At 38.0% G+C, this 20,529-nt stretch overlaps 1 protein-coding gene across 1 annotated transcript; it reads left to right on the top strand.

Moving 5' to 3' along the window:
* Nucleotides 1-435: 435 nt before the first annotated feature.
* fgf7 (fibroblast growth factor 7) lies at nucleotides 436-6,408 on the top strand. Its single transcript, XM_038283417.1, has 4 exons — nucleotides 436-704; nucleotides 1,013-1,643; nucleotides 4,415-4,521; nucleotides 4,637-6,408. The coding sequence occupies exons 2-4, from the start codon at nucleotides 1,358-1,360 to the stop codon at nucleotides 4,844-4,846; spliced, it is 603 nt and encodes a 200-aa protein (XP_038139345.1). The 5' UTR covers nucleotides 436-704; nucleotides 1,013-1,357; the 3' UTR covers nucleotides 4,847-6,408.
* Nucleotides 6,409-20,529: the final 14,121 nt, after the last annotated feature.

Here is a 20,529-nt window from a genome sequence, read left to right as displayed (position 1 = left end):
AAACCCTCCGGGCATATATTATTGCTTCCCACTACCATGCTTGATCAAAATGAGACATTTAAGACCTCTTTGAAGATTTCACTTGAGCCAGTAAACCCTCACCGGTGATTCAGTGTGCCAGGTAAAAGCACTACTAATCATGAGATCTAAACTAAAAGGAGATAAATTCTTTAAATCTTTGTCATTATAGTCCATATCCAAACTATCCTTTGAAAATTAGTGAGTAGGATCTGTGATATGCACAGAATAAAGCTTTTTAGGATGTTTTTAAGAGGTGTTGTGGCAAATACTCCAAGAATGAGTGTGCATGTTAGTGTTTTCTAAGCACTTTAGTGCTCATACCAAGCAAAGTGTGGTAATTTCAAGAGTTTATAGCTCCCTCTCATGTCTGGTGGGTGAGTGGCAGAGAGAGCCAGAGAGAGGGTGTTTCTCCACTACATCTCAGCCATTGACAGCTGACTGGTTGGGATCTAATTGCTCTGAAGTGAGGTCAGCAACAGGCATTTATCTAAGCAGGGTGCACAAAAGGAAGATGCAGAGAGTCAGCTTGCCAGAAACAGGGAAGTCTAGATGAGGACTGACAGCAGATCCTACCTCCTGCTTGGCCTTATTTCATCAATGAACTGGGGTTACCTTTTAAACTAGAGTCTCAGACCCAAAGAGCCTGGAGAAAGTGCCTTTGTCTGACAGCACTTAGAACACAGGTAAGTCATCAGCCTTTTCTTTTTAATCTACATCTGCTTAAAGAAGGAGAGATTATAGAGTTATAAAGCTATCTAGAATACTTTATCTTAACCTGTTGGATACATGACTGCAATCCCTATGTTAAATCATCGCGCTAAAACAATGACTTAGTACAAAGACATATTAGAAAAATATTTGCAATAATACATTTCAATTTTGTACAAATAATTGGAACTCAAGCATTTTATTTTTATTTGCACTTTTTATTCTATTTGCACTATTCCATATTTATTTGATAAAATATCTCCCAACTTAATCCTTTTTCTAGCGACGACCAGCACAACGGTCCCTTATCTGGATAATTACATAGCTTGTTGGACTATCATCTCAAGTGGATCAAGCAGTTGATGAGCTCTGGATGTGTGCAACAATACAACAACATCCACTTTCTGCAAGCTATTTTCTTCATGAAACTACTGACCTTTGAACCCAGCCCAGCCGTTAAAATTCTCCCTCCCGACTGTGCTGTTAAACATCCTGCCAGGAGTCCGTGGAACTAGGGCCTAAAGCTTACAAAGCAGGGGTCAGGAGGTTGCTGGATTGAGGAACAGCGCTCAGCTCTTGAGCTTGCTTTCAGCATGTTTTTCATTGATCCCCAAAGCATTGCATTATAATGCGCAAATGGATGCTGACCTGGAACCTTCAAAATCTGTTATCAGGACTCTACCTGCATGCAATCTTTCTGTTTGGCAGTGTGTGTGTGGTCTACAGTGACTGCACCCCCGAGCAACGTGCCGCCATCATGAACTGCTCTAAACATGAGCGCCACACAAGGAACTATGATTACATGGAGGGAGGAGATGTGCGTATTCGACAGCTGTTCAGCCGCACACAGTGGTTCCTCACGATTGATGACTCTGGCAACATTACAGGAACTCAGGATCCTACCAACTGCTACAGTAAGGATGTGGTTTTATTTTGATTGTTACGACTAAATGCAACCTCTTCTGTTTTTCACTTTTATAACCAACAAGTAAAAAGAGTAAGGTAATGTTTAAGGTCATTTTCTCTCAAATTGTATTTTGAAAGTTTGGTACTTTGGTTAGTGTGAGAGAAAGATGTACCAAATGTTCTTCAGATTTAGTATAAATCTTTTATTAGTGTTCTTTAGTTGCATGGAGTAACTCAAATGACAGAAGTAAAGTGAAGCAGGTGGGATCATTAACATGTTAAAGCCACATGATATAAAGCAGAAAGATACATTTAAACTAAAATGTATACTTGAATAAAATAACAATCATGAGCATATATTTCTTTTTCACTATTATAACTAAAAAGTAATAGTTAAACACTGTAAGTTGCTTAAATTAGTGCTGAGTAACTAAATTCTTTGGACGTTGATGTTTACGGATGTGACTCCGGTTAGGATGTTTAGCCTGGTTATCGTTTCATCCTATCTGACAGTGTGGCTGAAGGAAGAATGTTGGCTTTAAAAACTGTTTCCTCATGAAAAAGACATATTGTGCAAGAGCTGAAAATGAAAGACTGAAAATATGAAGCACCCACATGTGGCTCAGACTTGCACGCAAAGGGCACTTTTTTTTTTCCAATAATCCTTTGATACTAGACTCACATTATACAGTGTCATTTATTATAAGATTTACTGGATATTTAAGTAGCTTATTGGCTTCTTGTCTTGAAACAGAACAAAAACGATGTGATGAGGTTGTGCAATATATGTATCTTATCTTTCACTCTGCATAATATATTTGATTTATTTATCTTTGAAACTCTCTCTTTAATCTGTATATATATATATATATATATATATATATATATATATATATATATATATATATATATATATATATATATATATATATATATATATATAAACTTATGAAATATTACATCCCAAATATTAAAAGACTAATAAATATTATTAGTCTTTTAGCAGAACATATATAACAGTGTGTAAATCACTTATCTTAAGATAACTGCTATTTAGCGTTATAAGATGAAAAATGTTTTTTATATTTTAAAATGGTTAACAGCAGTCACTAAGTCTTTAAATGCAACAGAATAGGAATAGATAGCTGTTCTCAACAGGAAACATAAAAGAAAGAATTTTTTAAGATTTTCATGCTCTGAAAGAAGAACTTGGTTTTCAGTTATTCAATAAATGACTGTAATTCTAAAATACCTGGCCAATGGACAGGCAAGGCCACAGCACTGACATTATTTTTTTTGTTATCTAATAGTTTTTGTTTAGAAAGTGTACAATCTTTAATCTGGGTTGTTTATAAAGAGCTGAATCGCAAAGGAAAACCCCATGTAACCCTACAGCATATGTTAACATATCAAAGCTGTGCTTCTGTTTGTCTTAGAATATAGATTTGCTTTTAGTGTCAGTGACAAGAAAGAACTCTATTACATCCTGTTCTTTAAAGCCTACATGCTGTAATCTTAGTAAGTAAATGTAAACCTGAACTTCAACAATCTGCAGGGAGAAAGCAGAATTGGGGTTATGCCCACAAGATTGTTTGCCTCGCCATAGGCAGCAAGTGATGGAAATCTCTTTGAGCTGGTGATTGCCTTAGAGGCAGAGCCAACATTTTTTAAATATGTGTATGCATGCGTGTTTGAAAATGTGCTTCAACTTTTCCTGATGCACCTAACGACTGGAACTGATATAGAACATTAGCTAGCTAGAGGGTTAAATTACCAAATGTTAAGAGCAAATCATGCAGTTACGTTTTGTTTTAAACAAATGATTGACTGACTTTGAACTTAACAAGGATTCATGGTAAGCTATACCTTTAATCAAGGGCAGGGTTAGTATAATTGGAAGCAAAAAAGTCAAAGGTCAGAATTATGAAGACATATTAAAAAAGCAAGCAGAGCACAAACAACATTCCCAGATTGGGACGCCACCATCTGTTTGTGATCTTGAAAATGCTAGGATGCATGCATGCTTAATGTCACTCAAGAACTTCAGAAGGTTTTCCTTTTTTTCCTCTCTGTGCTTGTCAAATGAAAGAATTTTTCACACAGATTAATGAAAGTGACAGTAATGCTTTAGCTTTATCAAAAATATGTCATTTGGACCTTGTTGTTACTAAAATAAAAGATGTAAGTTTTGTAGTTTTTTATATCAAGTAGCCTATCAGGATAACAGAATTAAAGTCTAATTTCGTGGATAAACCCTTAGTTCAATCTTAGTTCAATCATGTAGTAGGTATATCATTTATTTTTAATTTATTTTAAACATTTATGTATTTCATTTTAAATTGATACTTTTTAAGCACAATCTTGGAAGTTTTTAGATTGATTGTACTTAATAATGATGGGGGGAAAAAATCTGTAGCTAATATTCTTAAATTCCCAAGCATAAAGTCTGTGCACGCATAAATATCTTACCTTCCCACACATTTGAAGAGCAGAGCTAAATTATAGCGTGCAAAGCACGTGTAAGGAGGCAGTTGTCTCAATTCCACTGGGAGAGAGGCTTAATCTGTCTCCCATATGTGCAATGGCATAGGTTGCGGTTTGTGTAATGACCACCCAGGCAAGTTAACAAGACTCGAACTAACCCAGAGAGACCACAGCCTGATTAATTGCAGGAATCTATATTGTTTGCTAATGAAGATGAATGTTCAGGTCAGTGTGGGGCTGGACTGAAAGATGGATGTAGACAGTTTCTTATCTAATTTTCCTTTCTGCCTGGCAGGTATCCTGGAGATCAGAACGGTTTCTGAGGGCCCCAAACTGGCCATCAAAACTATAAAGAGCCAGTATTATATATGTATGAACAAGAAAGGAAAGCTGCAAGCCAAGGTAATACTTTTGTTTCTGTGTTCATCTATTGGTTTTAGTCGATAACTAATTATGAAGTCACAAAGGAAGATGTACAGGACATTACAACAAAAGTTTTACATATTTTTCATTACAGAGGGCCTACAGTAAGAACTGCGACTTTACAGAGAGTTTCCTAGAGAACCACTACAATGCCTATTCCTCTGCAGAGTGGACTGCTAAAGAAATGTTCATAGCTTTGTCTCAGAGGGGAAGGCCAATGAAAGGGAATAGGACCAAGAAGTCACACAAGGCGTCTCACTTCATCCCAATGAAATGCTTGGACGAGGAGAGGAGAGTGGAGTGAACAAACTTTGTCGCCAACAGTTTGAATGAACTCATTAATATGTATATCAGATCAGACACCTGTAGTCTTCATTCTCTCGTTACCGGCATCACTCTCCATTGTTCTAATATACAGTAATATTAATAACTGATGATGTATCATAAACTACTACAATCTTCATCATGCAAGATACTGAGACTAGAAGCATGACAAAAGTTTTTTTTAAGTTTATATATATATATATATATATATATATAAACAGAAGTATTTTCTTACCAAACTATGAAATGATTTGCATACAGTACAGTCTGGACTGTATTATTTACCACCAAGCTGCCGGATGTGATATATTTAATAAAAACCAAAGTCAAAGGGGAAAGTTGGTTTGATCAAGAAGTGCAAAGGCAAGCTGGGCTTGTCTAGATCTTCCACTACCATATACATCCATGAAATTTGAATAAACAGAAGTAAGTAAAGCTAATGTGAATGATGTGTGTGTGTGAGACCCATTTGTCTTTTCTGCATTGACTGGTCAAATACACTGTAGCTGCTTGCTGATTCCCTTTTAATATCAAGATGTTATTTTGAAATGCTTTGCTGCTGCTGAACAGATATTGAGACATAAATACAGTAGAAAATAAATAGCAAAATATAGAACATTACATTTCTCAGATGTCTACACTTGTAGATATTTATCTGTAAAAGAATTACATTTACTTTCTTTGGAGACATCCCTATTATACTTAATTATGTTTGGAAATCTACTCACAACTTCAGTATCTGAAACTAATTTCACGAAGATTAGTTTGGAAATCTACTCACAACTTCAGTATCTGAAACTAATTTCACGAAGATTAGTAGAAGAGTTCTGGCAGCACTTGCAGGATTTTTCATGACTTGCTCTAATTCTTTTCCTTTCTGTTAGGCAGATATAGGCTTCTTTACTTAAAAACAAAAAAATTCCACTTGGATAATTTACGCTGAAGAGAAGCTTCACTTTTCAGGTTTTTTTCTCCACTAGAGGGTATAATAAACCTCTAAATTAAGTCATGTGGCCATGCTTTTAAAACGTCCTTAGTTAACTTGTCAACAAGACATCGGACTGAAACAGAAACACATAGCTATACATAATATGTTGCTTGGAACATCTTCTCCATTGCTTTTGCCCGATTGCCTGTGAACCTTATGAACCTGGCCTTTATCCTGCCATAAACAGAACTGAAATTAGGCCTAGAAGGCTCTAGGGGAACTTGAAGACAGAGGTGGTGTCGCTTATATACTGTGATAAAATTCATAATTATTTATTCTGTTTATTATCTAGAAAAATGTATTTATTCAAACCTTTTGCATGTTTGTACTAGCCACTGTGATATACCCATACTTATAAAAGAGGTCTGATCTGTTATTTGCTGTGATGTAAATCTTATAGCAAAAACTATTTTGGTAACCTAATGTACTCTAACTCATCAATTTGAATTATCCTCTTGAGAAAACCTATAGCAATACCGATGTATCACATTGAAATGCTTATTTTGTTTTTTTCAGATGATTACTTGCATGTTGCAAATAAATATTTGGGAAGATGTTTGTGTCCTTGGACAATCCTGAGAAAACAGCACAGAACAAGAGGATTACATGCATTTCACTTCAAGGGCATGAATATAAATATACTGAGGAAAACTCATCATCTTGGTTAAATTTTTCATTATATAAAGTAAAAGTGGAGTTATGTCAGTTTAGAAAGAAAATTGCAGACTGACAGGCACTTTGCCAACATACGCATTTAGTTACACAAGTGTGGATTCCCCCAAAAAAGCTCAGTGACACAGAAAACATGTTTTGCCAGGGTTCACATCTGGCTTGGAAAACCCCTGTCAGATAGAGACAGTGAAATTGAGAGAGCAAGCCTATGAAATACGATTGACCCAAACAACATCTGAGCAAGGTGAGGGTTTCTGCCAAGTCACGCAAAGTTAGTCTTAGCAGATAATTTGTAACATGCTCAAAACGTAAACACATTTCAGGCTCAAGGCCGTGTATTCCCAGTAGAACGACATGGGGCTGGAACCAACCAACAACGGAGTGAACCCTCAGACGTGAATCTGCTGGCTTCCAACAAAAGGATGCAGCACAGACACACCAGCCGCAAATTGTTAAAACTAACAACTTCCTAAAGAAAGGTGTGGGTTTTATTTAAACATAATTATATAACTTCTGAAATAAAGATTCAAAAGAATAATAGAAGGTATTTTGAAATGAATTGCTTAATGAATCCACCTCTGGATAAATGCCTGTAATGCCTTGTTTAAGGCAGTTTGTCTAAACAGTTTTCCTTTCGTATTATTAATATTCAACTGCTATTTAATTCTTGCCAAATCCAGTCAAACAGTAAACTCTCAGATAATAACTAATAGTCTCTATAATCTACTTAGCTGATGTCGACCTGCTTTAAAACACAGCATGAAGCAATTTCTTTACTAGGAGTAAAAAAAATTTAATTAAATATGATTCTTCCCTTAACAAAGTACAAAGAAGTATCAAGCTACTGTGCAGTGTGATGAACCTCTTGGGATGAAAAACACTATTCTATAACAGTGATTTACTCCTGATTATGATGCCTTATTACAGCCGGATTGCATTTATGTAAGCATAAACATAGAAAACCACATGTGTCCCATATTACAGGTTACATGTGCAGACAGAAAGAATGTCTGCAAGAACAGTGAGGTCTGTGTCTGGTTGTTACCAACAGAGCTAGGAAGAGAATTAAAAACAAAGCTTGGATGAGGAGGAACAGATTAAGAGGCTGGGGAGTCTCGTGCATTGTACAGGCTGGTTTGGGGGCACAAGGAGATAGGAGAGGCCTTGGGGGTGGCGGGTTAGTGTAAGCAGCTGAACTTGATAAATCTTGTGGCTGTAAACCTTTATTTTCCCAAAGGAAATCTGTTGTAATGAAACCTGGGGTATTCTGTGTTTTCACCCCTTTGCACGGAGACCCCAGAAAACCAGACAAGAGGGAACAGGGGGTGGGGAAATCTAGCAGTTTATAATAATATCCTTTTCTTTAGAAATATGCAATATACTTGATGGCATCACGTCATTGTCTTGCAAGATATGCTCCTCCTGGATGAGTCTGTGGCAGCGATTTTAGCATCCATATTTGTTGTTGAATTTTAAGCAATCCCTCACACAGAGCATGCATGCATTGAGGAGGAAAAACTCCTTTAACCAGGTAGAACCAGGATCAGTGTGAGCGATGACGACGCGGGTTCAAGGAGACAGAAACAGCCATACAAAAATAAGCAAATATGCACAAGGTAATTGTTAAATAGATCCACTCATGGCCCAGTCCAGGAAAGACACAGCGAGGCAGACAAGCTCTAAGCAAGGTCTGACATCAAAGGATAATAGAGAGCACATACAGTTAGTGACAGTATAAGAAACAAGACTACACTAAAATAATACATCAAACTCCAACATCTATTAACAAAGGTGTTGTTGGCACAAGCCCAGCTGATATTTCAATCCAGGGTGGAGTCACAGTCAAACAGGAACGGACCAGATGATGCTACTATAAGCAGAGAGAACAGAAAGTTATGCGCTGAACAAACAGATACTGCAGATTAGGAGAATAGAGATGGAATGAAGCAGAATGGTGGAAAGTGTTTCCTATGTCCTCCAGCAGCCTATAATATAGCAGCATAAATATAGAAAATAGCTCAGGATAACCTAACTGTTTTGGATTAGGGAATAGACTTATAGACTAACAGAAGAATTGCACAGTACAACTATGGATCAACTACAGCTGTCTGATCAACTTTATTGGCAGACATGTAAAAGCACCATTAGAGTAATTCATTTTACAATTCTACTAAAGTTGATGTATGAATTATTTCTCAATGTCCTACTTACAAATCACTTTGAGGGACAGTGTGCTGCTAATAAGAACATATAGGGGTACAGGGATATAAGAAACTCACTTAGAGGCAGATTCTTTCTTTTAAAATCCTTGGTGAAAATAGAACCTGGTGACAGAAACGGGGTCAGAGCTGAGATATTGGAATTAGGGGGAGGTAAAAGAGGGGGAAATGAGATTCAGCAGCCAGATGACAAAAATCTGGTCAGACATTATTTATAATGTATGGCTTGACTCAGGAAACATGGAAGGTCAGGAGAATCCTGGTGGTGTATAGTAGTTAGAGTTATATGGTCACCGGGTTCACAATCTTTGAGATGGGAAAGGAAGTGCCAAATTGTGGTTCTCCATCCAGACATTCTGGCAGACCTCGCAGGAATTTGATGATGATTACCATTTTTACCCTGCACTCCAGACATCTTGATCATGGCTCTTCTAGCCTTCCTCCAAACTCAGCAGATGGCCTCCCTCTCCTGGAACACGAACACCAGTGGCTGAAACCCATTGACAATTTAAAAGGGCAAGAGGCCAGTGGTGCTAGAAGGTGGGGAATTGATTGCTTGCTCTACCAAGGGGAGGTTGTTAGACCACTTAGAAGGATCAGATGAACACAGGATGCAAATATTGGTCTCAATCGTTTAGTTTACCCTTTTCAAGTTTGGCCATCAGACTGGAGGTGGAAACCGGAGGACATACTGACAGAAATGCCTAACAATGAGTAGAACTCTCTCCAGCATTTGGGAAATAAACTGGGGTCTAAGGTCTGACACAAGGTCTAATGGAATCCCATGGAGAGGAAAAATCTCCTTGGCCAAGAATTTACCCTTCCCTTTGGTGGAAAGGAGGTTCTTCAGGGGAATGAGCTGAACCATTTTAGAAAATCTTTTAGCAATGGTAAGAATGGCAGTCAAAGAGGACAAACCTGTGATGAAATACATAGAGAGACGGGACCAAGGGTAAGTCAGAACAGGAAGTAACTGTAAAAAAAAATCTGAGGGTTTGCAATGAGATGGCTTGGTCTAGTGACAGTGAGGTCATAAGAAAACAAACCACTTAATGTCCTTGGTCAGGGTATACCCTTCAAAAATGGGAAAGAACATCTTGAATGGGCAAGAATGGGCGATTATTTGGGAAGAAGAAAGGGATGTTTGCGGGTGGTGGCCCCACACTTCTTCCCAAGGGCGTAGGAATATGTTTACTACTGGGGGGGACACATGTCGGAAATCTGAGATTCGTATTCAACAGAAACATATCTTAAGTATGCTACTTAAAAAAAAGGCTATTTAATCTTTTACTTTATTCCTTTATAAATGTGTCTTGCAAAAATAATGCATTTAAAATTTACATAATGCATTTGTTCATAAGATGTGAGCATATCACCAAACAAAATGACTGGAGTCTTTTATTAAGCAAAGGGAGATGTCTTTCAAGGGCTTCAACCCTTAGCATATTTAGTGTCTGCATAACACTAGAAAATCAAATATTTCAGTTTGATTAAAAACAATTCACTAAGCCACACATGTGCAAAGTTTGATATGTTTTATTTTGTCAAACTTGCAATAATGGTCAAAAATGAATTTATATAGGTTGACTGACAGAGGGAGCTGACAGTATGTTGAAGAATTATGGACAGGGTGCTTTGAAGCATCTGGTTCAAAAACGCATTCTAAATCTTTGGTAGAAATTCATCCATCCTTCCATTTTCTGTACACCCTGTTCCTTAGTGGGGTCGGGAGGTGCTGGTGCGGGATACACCCTAGACAGGTGGCCAGTCTGTCCAGACCTTTGGTAGAAATGGCGCCTTTAATTCCAGTTTGCAGTACAGAACTGAGAAAACTACAGAGTTGTCAATGTTGTGTTAATCTGTTTATCGTCTAAAAAGAGGAGCCAGCAGTTTATTTGAGGAAATAAAGGTGCAGAAGTTAATTAGTTGGTTAATTAGTGGTTGTGCAGTGGACTGCTGCACAACCAATGCGACCGCCGCTGCTAAGAATTAAAATTAATTCTCCCTGTGGTTTTAACTAACGATCAGGAGCGCGGCAGGTATAACATCTGTCAATTTCGGCGAATCAAAACCACGCAAAAAATAAAAAAATCCTCGTAAAACTCACGCCCAGACCGGGCTAATTTCAACACAAGTTGTGTTAGGTGACTGTTACTCACACTGACGTTTCTCTTTTTAAAGTAAGTCCTACTGCTGTTTCAGCCTTTTAGTTGGTGGTGGCATTGTACTGAAATGAGATATATAAAAAAAAAAAACATTTTGGCTAGCGTGGCAAACGTCTAGAGAAAGTTAGCAGTTAAATATTGGATGAGTGATCATCCCAAGACTACGGAAGAGGATTAGGGCCACTGAAAAAAAAAAAAAAAGTTAAGTGATTTTTAAATTTCATTTCAGTTTAATACGGGAAAAAGGTCAGAATTCTGACTTTTTTTTCTCAGAATTCTGACTTTAATCTCAGAATTTTGGATCTTAATGTAGATGGTCACCATGAAGGCAGAGATGTGGGAGCACTCAGCTTCACTGACAAAGATGTGAGTTGTTTGAGGTGGCCAGTGACACATTGGTGGAAAATGACGGAATTAGGCAACTTTTTACGTGCCCGTGGGGTCCCCTCATTAATGGAGGAGCAGAAGGTCATTAAAACAAGAAAGCTAGTCTCTAAAATAGACATGGCTATGGCTGGATGCTAACATGTTTGTTTTTAAACATACTTTTGTTATATTACATTTGTGTTGTGTTTTCCAAATAATGTAGAAAATTAATGGTGGGTTTATAATGTTTAACATTTATGAGCAGGACAGGAAGCAGAGAAGTGTAGCATTACCTCCAACTAGTTAAACTCATAATTATGAAGTTATTCAACAAATTCCTCAAGTAAAAAAGTGCAACTTTTATTTTTTATTTCTTTTTGTTGTTTTTTTTTTTTTTACCAGATTTGTTGATTAATTTCAAAATTATGTATTCCTTCCAAATTTCCAAATCTAAAGAATTTTTTTAAACCAATATCTACATTTTTTAACATTTAGTTTATGTTTTAGCAGTACTTCCTGTTATATTTCTTTATACGTATATTTTACATTTTCAAGCTCAGCAGATTTGAAATTGTGTGCTTGTGTAAACACAAGTAGTCAATCTTTACTCTAAACATATATTCTGGTTATTTTTTAGTTAGACCTACTTGTTTTTATGTATCTGTATAAGTACCCCCCGAAAAAAAATAAAAACACTGTAAATTGATTAGAAATATTAATCATCTGTCAGATTTCTGAGAAAAGAGTCAGAATTCTGAGATTAAAGTCAGAATTCTGAAAAAAAAAAGTCAGAAGAAAAAAGTCAGAATTCTGAGAAAAGTCAGAATTCTGACTTTTTTCCCCATGTTAAACTAAAAAAAAAATGTAAAAATCAGTTACCGGTAACTTTTTTTTCCCAGTGGCCCTAATCCTCTTCCGTACAAGACTAAGATGACTAAACCAAAAAGATTCAGTTTCTATATATGAAAGTGAACTAAAAACAAAACGTTATAAATAGGCAATATTCATAGCAGCATCCCGACAGACTATTTTACCTCTTTCACAAGTTTCTGATTTCTGTGTCGCCGTTTCCCTCCCGTCTGAGTGCTCAAACACTCAGCAGTTCAGAGAGGGGAGGGGGAGTACAGTGACGTAACGCTATGCTGCGCCTTCAAAATAAAAGCACGCTAGTTAAAAAAATGTCAAAATCTAATATTTTGCGGTACAATTTTTGGGGGGGACATATCCACCTGGCTTTTATATTGGGGGGGACATGTCCCCCCCGTCCCCCCCGCTTCCTACGCCGCTGCTTCTTCCCTCGATCCAACCAGGTTATAGATTAGAGGTTATGTTTTATATAATGAATTAATCTGGTCTCAGATTGTGCATTTTCACTGATTTTGAAAAGCACTCCTGGTTTTTGATTTTTGGTCCTAGGACTTTAAGAAAGAGAAGCTTTGAAACTACCAAAAAAGTAGCCCATCTCATCTGCCTCTTGGTTCTTTGAAGGTATTCTTGGGATCAGTATTTTTTGTCATGATTGGTTCAGAGAGGCCCAATATGCAGCACACCACGGGAAACAGGGAAAAGGTTCAAATGAGTTTATTGACAATTGCACATGTAAAGAGTCAGGTACTGGTTCACGTCTGGGGATCTGGTTCACAGGATACTGAAAGGGAGACAGTTCAGTTAGCCACGTAGCAGAAGAATGTGGAGATGTTATCTTCTGAGATCTACCTTGAAGAATCAGGGTTTGGCTTTGAGAGAGGCACTGTTGGGTCCAGAGACTGTTTGATTCAGCAGAGTTCAGTTTCAGCTTCAGCGTCTTGCATCTAACGTTTGGACAGACCTTGGTTTTCCAGCTCTTAATCCAGAGCAGCATGGGAATCCAGAGAAGGGTCTTCAGGTTTGGCTCAGAGGGCAGGCTCGACAGGTTAAGCTCATCCAGAGCTTACAGGACAAAAACAGGTTTCCTGTAGGCAGAGACAAAAAGGTTTTTCCTGATGTTCCTAACAGAGCATTTTGCTCTCAATTTGCAGGTTTACTTTTGGTTCCAAGAATTTCTAAAGGTAGAATGGGAGGCAGTGTCAAGAACTCTGAACTTAGGGGCCAATATTCAAGGTGAGACAGACAGTCGTAAAATTAAAAAAGTTTATTAAAATCAGAACACAACGCAGAGCTGTGGATCTGCAGCGGCCGAGGGGGGAGGCGGGGCACTACCATTCAGTGGCAACTCTGGTTAGAGAGAAACACAGGTAAATGACCATGACAATCTGACGTAAAATGATTATCTATGTGAGGCACTTACCTGGCTTAACAGTTCAGTCCAATTCCTTAGAGCGCAGTAGGATGCAGCTGATGGACTGCCAACTAGATGCAGCAGACGCCGCCCAGATGAAACCAGTTGCAGCCCTACACTGTTAAAAAAGTAAATGGCAATTGTTGTTCTAACACACAATTGTATTGTAATCCGACTCAGAAATATAAATTTGACATCTAACAAATAAATACACGTTTGCCCAACTCAAATTCTCAGAAGTTGGTTTAACAAGGAGTTTTAAATCGCCTATACAAGATTTTTTGAGTTCCCTCAACTGTAAACTCATGGGCATGCGCACTGCTTATGTTCATGGACACGCCCACTACGGTACGGGGTTTATCCCTTTCTTCAAGGACACAGCCTTTTTCCCTCGTGTTTGAGAAGATTGGCGGACATTGTGATTTTATGCATCTGGAGAACCACGGAGGAACGACCCTGGGACCTTACCAGTTTTCCCGGTGAGTGCTGCAAAGTACAGACAGTTAGCGGTTAGCTCCGTGAGTTAGCATTCCCTTGTGGTGTATTGCCACCGAGTTGAAGCATGAGTTCACATGTTTTTCACGTTCTGATGAAAGGAAAAGCAGCGCACGTGCACGTGTATAATGCGCGTGTGCGCGTGCGTGTTTATGCCGCGCATGTGCGGGTGAGTGTTTATGCATAGAGAAAAGAGTGTGCCTGTTATTTTCATTGTACAAATGAAAAGAGACATTAAGTTGAGTGTAATAACTTATTAAATTTCTAAATTGTTTTATGTAGTGCAGTGTTGTTGCACTCAGGCACAGAATATTACAAGACTACATTATTTTACTTTCTTAATCCGATGTGGGTATTTACTGTTATTTACATTATTTACATGTGGATTTTTTGCTTTCATGATTTTATTTGCTTTACAAGAAAAACAGTGACATTAACATTTTATATGTTAACCCTGTAATGCAGCAGTTAATTCGTAATGAGTTAGAAAAGTTACATTACACACTGAAATTTATCATACTTGGAGAGATATAAACTGTACAGTTAAGAACAAGAAGTGAATGGATTTAACTAAGCCCTGTTGTGCTATGCAGGCTGGGTTTTTTGGATACCCTGGATTCTGGATTCTCTCCTTAAATGGAGATGGCGAGCCAACCGTGTGAACATCTGGATTTGGATTGAAGAGAAGGATTTGGACTGAAGAGGACTTTCTTTTTTTGCATTCATCGTCCTGTCGGAGTGGTAGGACTAAAAAGAAAAACTCAGAGATAAAAAGGGAAAACCTTTTTCTTTTTCCGTTGGGAAACAAGACATTTTATTTCATTTTATTTTTTTTAAAAGGGTGCACCCAATTTAAAGAGACTACAATTGAAAAAAACAAACTGAAGGCCGTCCAAATTTGTAAAACTGTTATTTTTTCATATATGTTAATACACTTACTTCACAAAAAATTACCTGTGTGTTTTCCTCTTACTAAAATGGTGTCTTACTGTTTTTTCCCTCATCATCACTCTTACGAATCTAGAACATTCTGGTCCAGTGTCATGTTACTTTGATCTGTGCAGTTAAGATTATGTTGTTGAACATGGTTTTATACTGTATCTATGCAATGTTTGGCTTGAAGCAATAAAAATGTTGTATTAACATAATTTTTTGTGTGTTGAATGATTGGTAGTGAAGACGATTGGTAGGACTAAAAAAACTGAGTTGATAGAACTCAACTTGCAGATAACACTACAAAATCTGAGTTTGTAGAACTCAAAATCTATATGTCAAACTCATAAAACAAAGTTGATAGAACTCAGAACTTAAAGGTGAAACTCAAAAACCTAAGTTGGTAGAACTCAAAATTTCTATGTAACACTCCAAAAACCTAAGTTGGCAGAACTCAAAAATCTTTGTAAACTCAACCAAAGTGAATTTAAGTAAGGAAAACTCAAAAAACCAAATGCATCACGTTGCCTAGAAAATGTAAGTTCTGTCAACCTCTATTTTTTTTTCAGTGTAGTGAACAGGCAGGAGTCTGAGCTAGGTCAGGGAAAAAGTTCAGAACAGAAAGGTTCTTAGATCCAGGAGTCCGTAGCCCGGTCTAACACAAAACTATAAACCTCTCTTACCACTGACCTCAGAGAACAAGAATATGAAAGTCAGAATTCAGAAGCAGTGATCTGCAGGTCATCTCAGCAACAATGTCCGAAACAGCAACAATAGCTACGTTTACATGGACACAACTAATCGGATTGAAGGCCTGATCAGATCAAAAATGTTTCATGTAAACATGTCAGACTGAAGATTCTAATCCGATTCGGTCCGATCGGATCTAAATTTAATTCCGAAAGAGAGAGGTGGTTTTTGCCGATCGCCATTCCGATTGGCGTCCATGTAAACACCCATTCGGATCTTAAGAGTAAAATAATCTTCACTGCGCATGTGTGCAACGTCAGCGTGACGTTTTTCCGCCTTTTCAACAACAGGAAACCACCGGTCGCTCTCGCTCTTGTTGTGAACAACATGGCGGGAGGAGTCTAGGAACGCCGACTTATACACTCAAGTTCATTTAAAGTTTCAGGAAGCAGGAATTTATCCTCCTCCTCTTCCTCTTTTCTCTCTCCACAGCCCACTCGCTCTCCCACGCCGGTTCAATCGCTCATTCTCTACATTTTCTCTCGGACATTTCACTGCCAAGCGCTTTTTTCCTCCTCTCTCCGTTTTTCTTTCCGCTCGCTCCGAGCGCATCGTTAGTCAGGCCTCCCAAAAACCAGATGCAGACAGAACTGCCAAGTTTGGCAGGAAGTTCTGCGCATGCTTAAAAGATTTAATCTGATCCAACGCTTGGTACATGTATACACACGTCATGATCGGATCATTTCATTTAGTGTCCATGTAAACGGAGATTTTGAATTTCCGATCAACCAAGGTTTGGATCGGATCGGGGAAATTTTGCGCATGTAAACGTAGCTAGTGATCTGGCCCCGATACCAGGGCTGAGCTGTATATAAAGCAGCAAGAGCAGGTGGATAAGATGAGTGATAATTAGTAACTGTAGGGCAGGTGAGTGAAATTGGCAATTAGGCCAGCTATTAGGGTAGTAGTTATTAGGCTCCTATCCTATGGAACAAACTGCCACCTTGTCTATTTTCAGGCCTAGCCTTAAAACTTTTCTTTTTGATAAAGCTGAAGGTTATCCTGAACTGTATAGTAATGCAGGTATAGGCTCAGGCTGTTAGAGAATATAGGGAATATAGGGACCAGTTTTCATCAATTTGCTTCATTCTATTGCTCTTCTCCCCTTCTAGCATATTTGTTAGTCTAACCCCTAGCTTCATGTTCTTCCTGTTGTTTCTCTCCACAGTAACTTGATCTGTTCTGTTTCTGACCATACTGGAGAGAAAAATATCAGCTAGGTTGCCGTCATCAACAATTTCGACTACAGATTATATAGTTGGGCCTGTTTTGTAGTTCTCAGTCGTGTTTCTCTCCTAGACATTGCTATAGCTCAGCTGTTACTGGGGATGTATCGTTGCTGTATGGGGCTGTACTATTTTTGTACTTTGTACTATTACATTTTCCAACATACTAAGTATTAAGTACTTCTACGCTCCTCTTGTATGCCTGCTTCTCTCTTTGAACCCCCAGTAAGCCTCTGTAGAAGGTCACTTACACTGAGCTTTGTTCTGTAGAAGGCTTCTTCCTGTTAAAAAGGGTTTTTTCTTATCTACTGTCACTGTGTGGTTACTCAGTGTGAGGGATTGCTGCAATAGCCCCTTTTCCACTGTAACTCAAAAGTCTGGAGCTTTTGAGGAGCTCCAGGCTTTTCAAATCACATTTTGCTTTTCCATACAGAATTACCCAACAAAGTTGCAATACCCACGCTTTCCTTTGATCCTTTGAGCAACCCTCTACTTTGCTCTGCTTAGTCGGGCTATTGGAGTGGGCAAGGAGCAACGATTGGTAGACTGTCTGGCCTCTTTTTTGTTGCATTTGCCCATCCTGCCATCTTTAAACTGGTGTTTTATTTTGTTACAGCCAACACACAAAACTGCCCCCCACATGTCAGGTTCTCTATCCTTATGTGGACTTTCAGTTGACTTCCATTCATTTCTAACCCATTTCTACAGCCTAATCATGACACTTACCCTAACCCTAACAATTAAGGGTTCTACCTATCCCTAATCCTAACCTAAACTCAATTCACACGTTAGTCCTAAACATAACAACTAAGTCTAAAAACAGCATTTCTACTCATGGGGACCAGACATTTGTTGCAACTAGAGCATTCAGTCCACACAGTGTGCTAAGATTTATGGAAAATGGTACCCACCCACACAAACATGCATGCACACACCCACCTAAGGACAATTTGGTACCCGGAGAGAACCCACACATGCACAGGGAGCACGGGGAGCAAATTCCATGCAAAAAAGACCCTGGCCTGGGAATCGAACACGGAACCTTCTCGCTGCAAGGCAACCATGCTAAAAACTCTTATCATTTAGCCCACTCCAAAATAAAAACAGACACACATTTTATGTCCCGTTATCCCTCAGTGACTTTGCATTGACTTATTATAATTTTTTATTCATTTCTCTGTCCTAAACCAGAACCTCACCTTAACCCTAGATATGATACTGAATTGACACCTTTGTTCTAAACCTAATTACTAGCAAATAAAGGAGGGAGGACCAGCAAAATGTCTTTACTGTGGTACAAACAATCCTCAGTGCCAGGGAAAATCTATCAAAATGACAGTTTATTTTGTATGTTAAATAAGTGTTGTATTAGGGATATAACTTTATAGTTCTTTATCAAACATTACCACACATTGAATGGTCTCTACCACACTAAATATCCCTATTTATCTGTAGGAATTTCTTTCTGTGTTAAACATATTTCAATAATCTCCATATGCTGTCTTGAAAATTGGAGGTCAACTGTAAAGAAATGTGAACTTTAAGGTTTTTTTTCTTCCTGCTGTTTCTATGGTGAATCCTGATATTTGCCTTCAATTGATAAGGACTTCTTTTTCTGCTCACACTCACTGTAAACTGAGCTGACTTAACTAACCTGTTCTAAAACCAAAACTCATGAATAGCTTAAATTCAAATAAGTTGACTTAAGAAAACTGCTCTCTACTACAAATAAATTAAGCCCACTTCCTGAAACAGGCTTATTCAGTGTGTCCTAACATTTTTCCCCGCAAAACCATTGAGAAAAAAATTAAGTATGTTGGAGACTTTGACCAAAAACTGATTTATTTACTTCCTTCACTCCCCAAGCAATGGTGAAGCGTATGACCAGCTGGAGAACAGTTGTCCTCAAAGTGTAAATATGTCGTGACTCAATGCCTCTATAGCACACTACCTCCTCTGTTCTTTAAGACTGGAACAAAACACTGAGCAAACCTTGTAAAAAGCTAGAAACATCTAGGAGTCATTTAAACCCAGACAAATCCCTGACCGGTAAGGGTTTTTGTTAACTTTGCTAAGTGTAAAGACATGTGTTATTCATTTGATCTGGACCTTTACAGCTTTTAAAGATGTTACCCATGAGATAGCGTTACACTTGCCTGAATGTAGTGAACCACTTCTAAAAGATTGAATGAGGTCATAGAAGGAATACTCTTATTGTACTTTTAAACAAAACATAGTTTTGTGCCAACGTTGACACAGATGATATCTTGAGTTCATGATTGTACAACGGAAATTAACAGATGGTTACTTTCTCAATGTTTAAACACAATATGCATCCTAAAGAATATCCATATTTTGTTTATTTACTGCCTTTACTTAACAAGGTATATGCTATTGAGATCCCAGACCTGTTCTGATCGCAAAACCTAGTTAAGAAAACAACAAAACAGAACATAGAATTTGCACTACTTGCACTTTAAATTAATTCAGGGATACATTTTCAGAATTTCCCCATTGTAGGACAATAAAGGGATTTCCTATTCTATTCTATTCTATTTGCAGACTGTTTCGATGGGGTGACAGTGGAATATAATGCAGGAATTCACCCTGCAGGGTTGCCAGTTCGATCCATAGCTACGTTATTGTATCCACTTCACCTGCATTACCTGCTGATGGCGGTCAGAGAACCCCTTGGAGGATCTGTTCACCATTCGTGTGTGAATGTGTGTGAATGGGGTAATGATTGAAGGTAGTGTGTGCTGGCCAAAACCATGACCACCACACCTGAAAGTGGGTCATTCTTATGTGCTTACATTTATTTATTAATCTAGGCACAAATGACACATCTGCATAGATTTGCAATAAGTCTGGTTTAAAAAGTTCTATTTATAAGCATGGACTTTTAGTTCATTTTTGTATTTTCATCCACTCAATTCTTGATTTGGTCGGATCATTAATAAGTCTAGTTTCCTTTTTCGAGTCTTACTTTCTATAATCCATGGGAGTTACCCTGACAATTAGCGGCTCAGCGCACCTGCACAAGCACTGGACTAAACTACCTGCTCCTCTTTAATTTTCTTCAATTTAAGTTTCTTTTTGCGTTCAACTTTTGATTGTTGCAATAAAGGTTTATGTTGTTGTATTGTTTAGTTAATCTATTGTGTGATAAGGGTCTGATCAGCCAATGGGAATATATACTTGTGTGTTATTTGTTTATTTGGTCTGTTATGTTTTTCGTAAATCTAGTTTTTTGGGCTAAAATAAAAAAAATATCTTTCTAATAATACCTGTGACTCCTCATGCCCTCTGACTTGGTCATTTACATAATGTAATGCCGGTTGGAGTCCTCTTGCTTAAAAAGAAAATAAGTGAAGGTCATTTGCCATTCATGTTGGCGAAACTGTTTTATCAAAGTGTTATCGCTTCTGTCAGTGAGCCCCAGGGAAGGGACCATCAGCGTGTATGAATGGGTGAATGACTGAACATAGTGTAAAGCACTTTGGTCATGTCTTTTGACTTGAAATATAATAACTGGCAATTTACCATTTACCATCAAGATTACCTGAAGGCC

The sequence above is a fragment of the Cyprinodon tularosa genome, unplaced genomic scaffold (genome assembly GCF_016077235.1).
Source record: "Cyprinodon tularosa strain WSP-4 unplaced genomic scaffold, ASM1607723v1 ctg193, whole genome shotgun sequence".
Classification (NCBI taxonomy): domain Eukaryota; kingdom Metazoa; phylum Chordata; class Actinopteri; order Cyprinodontiformes; family Cyprinodontidae; genus Cyprinodon; species Cyprinodon tularosa.
Note: the sequence above shows the minus strand (reverse complement) of the source record. Positions and strands in the feature narration are given on the sequence as shown.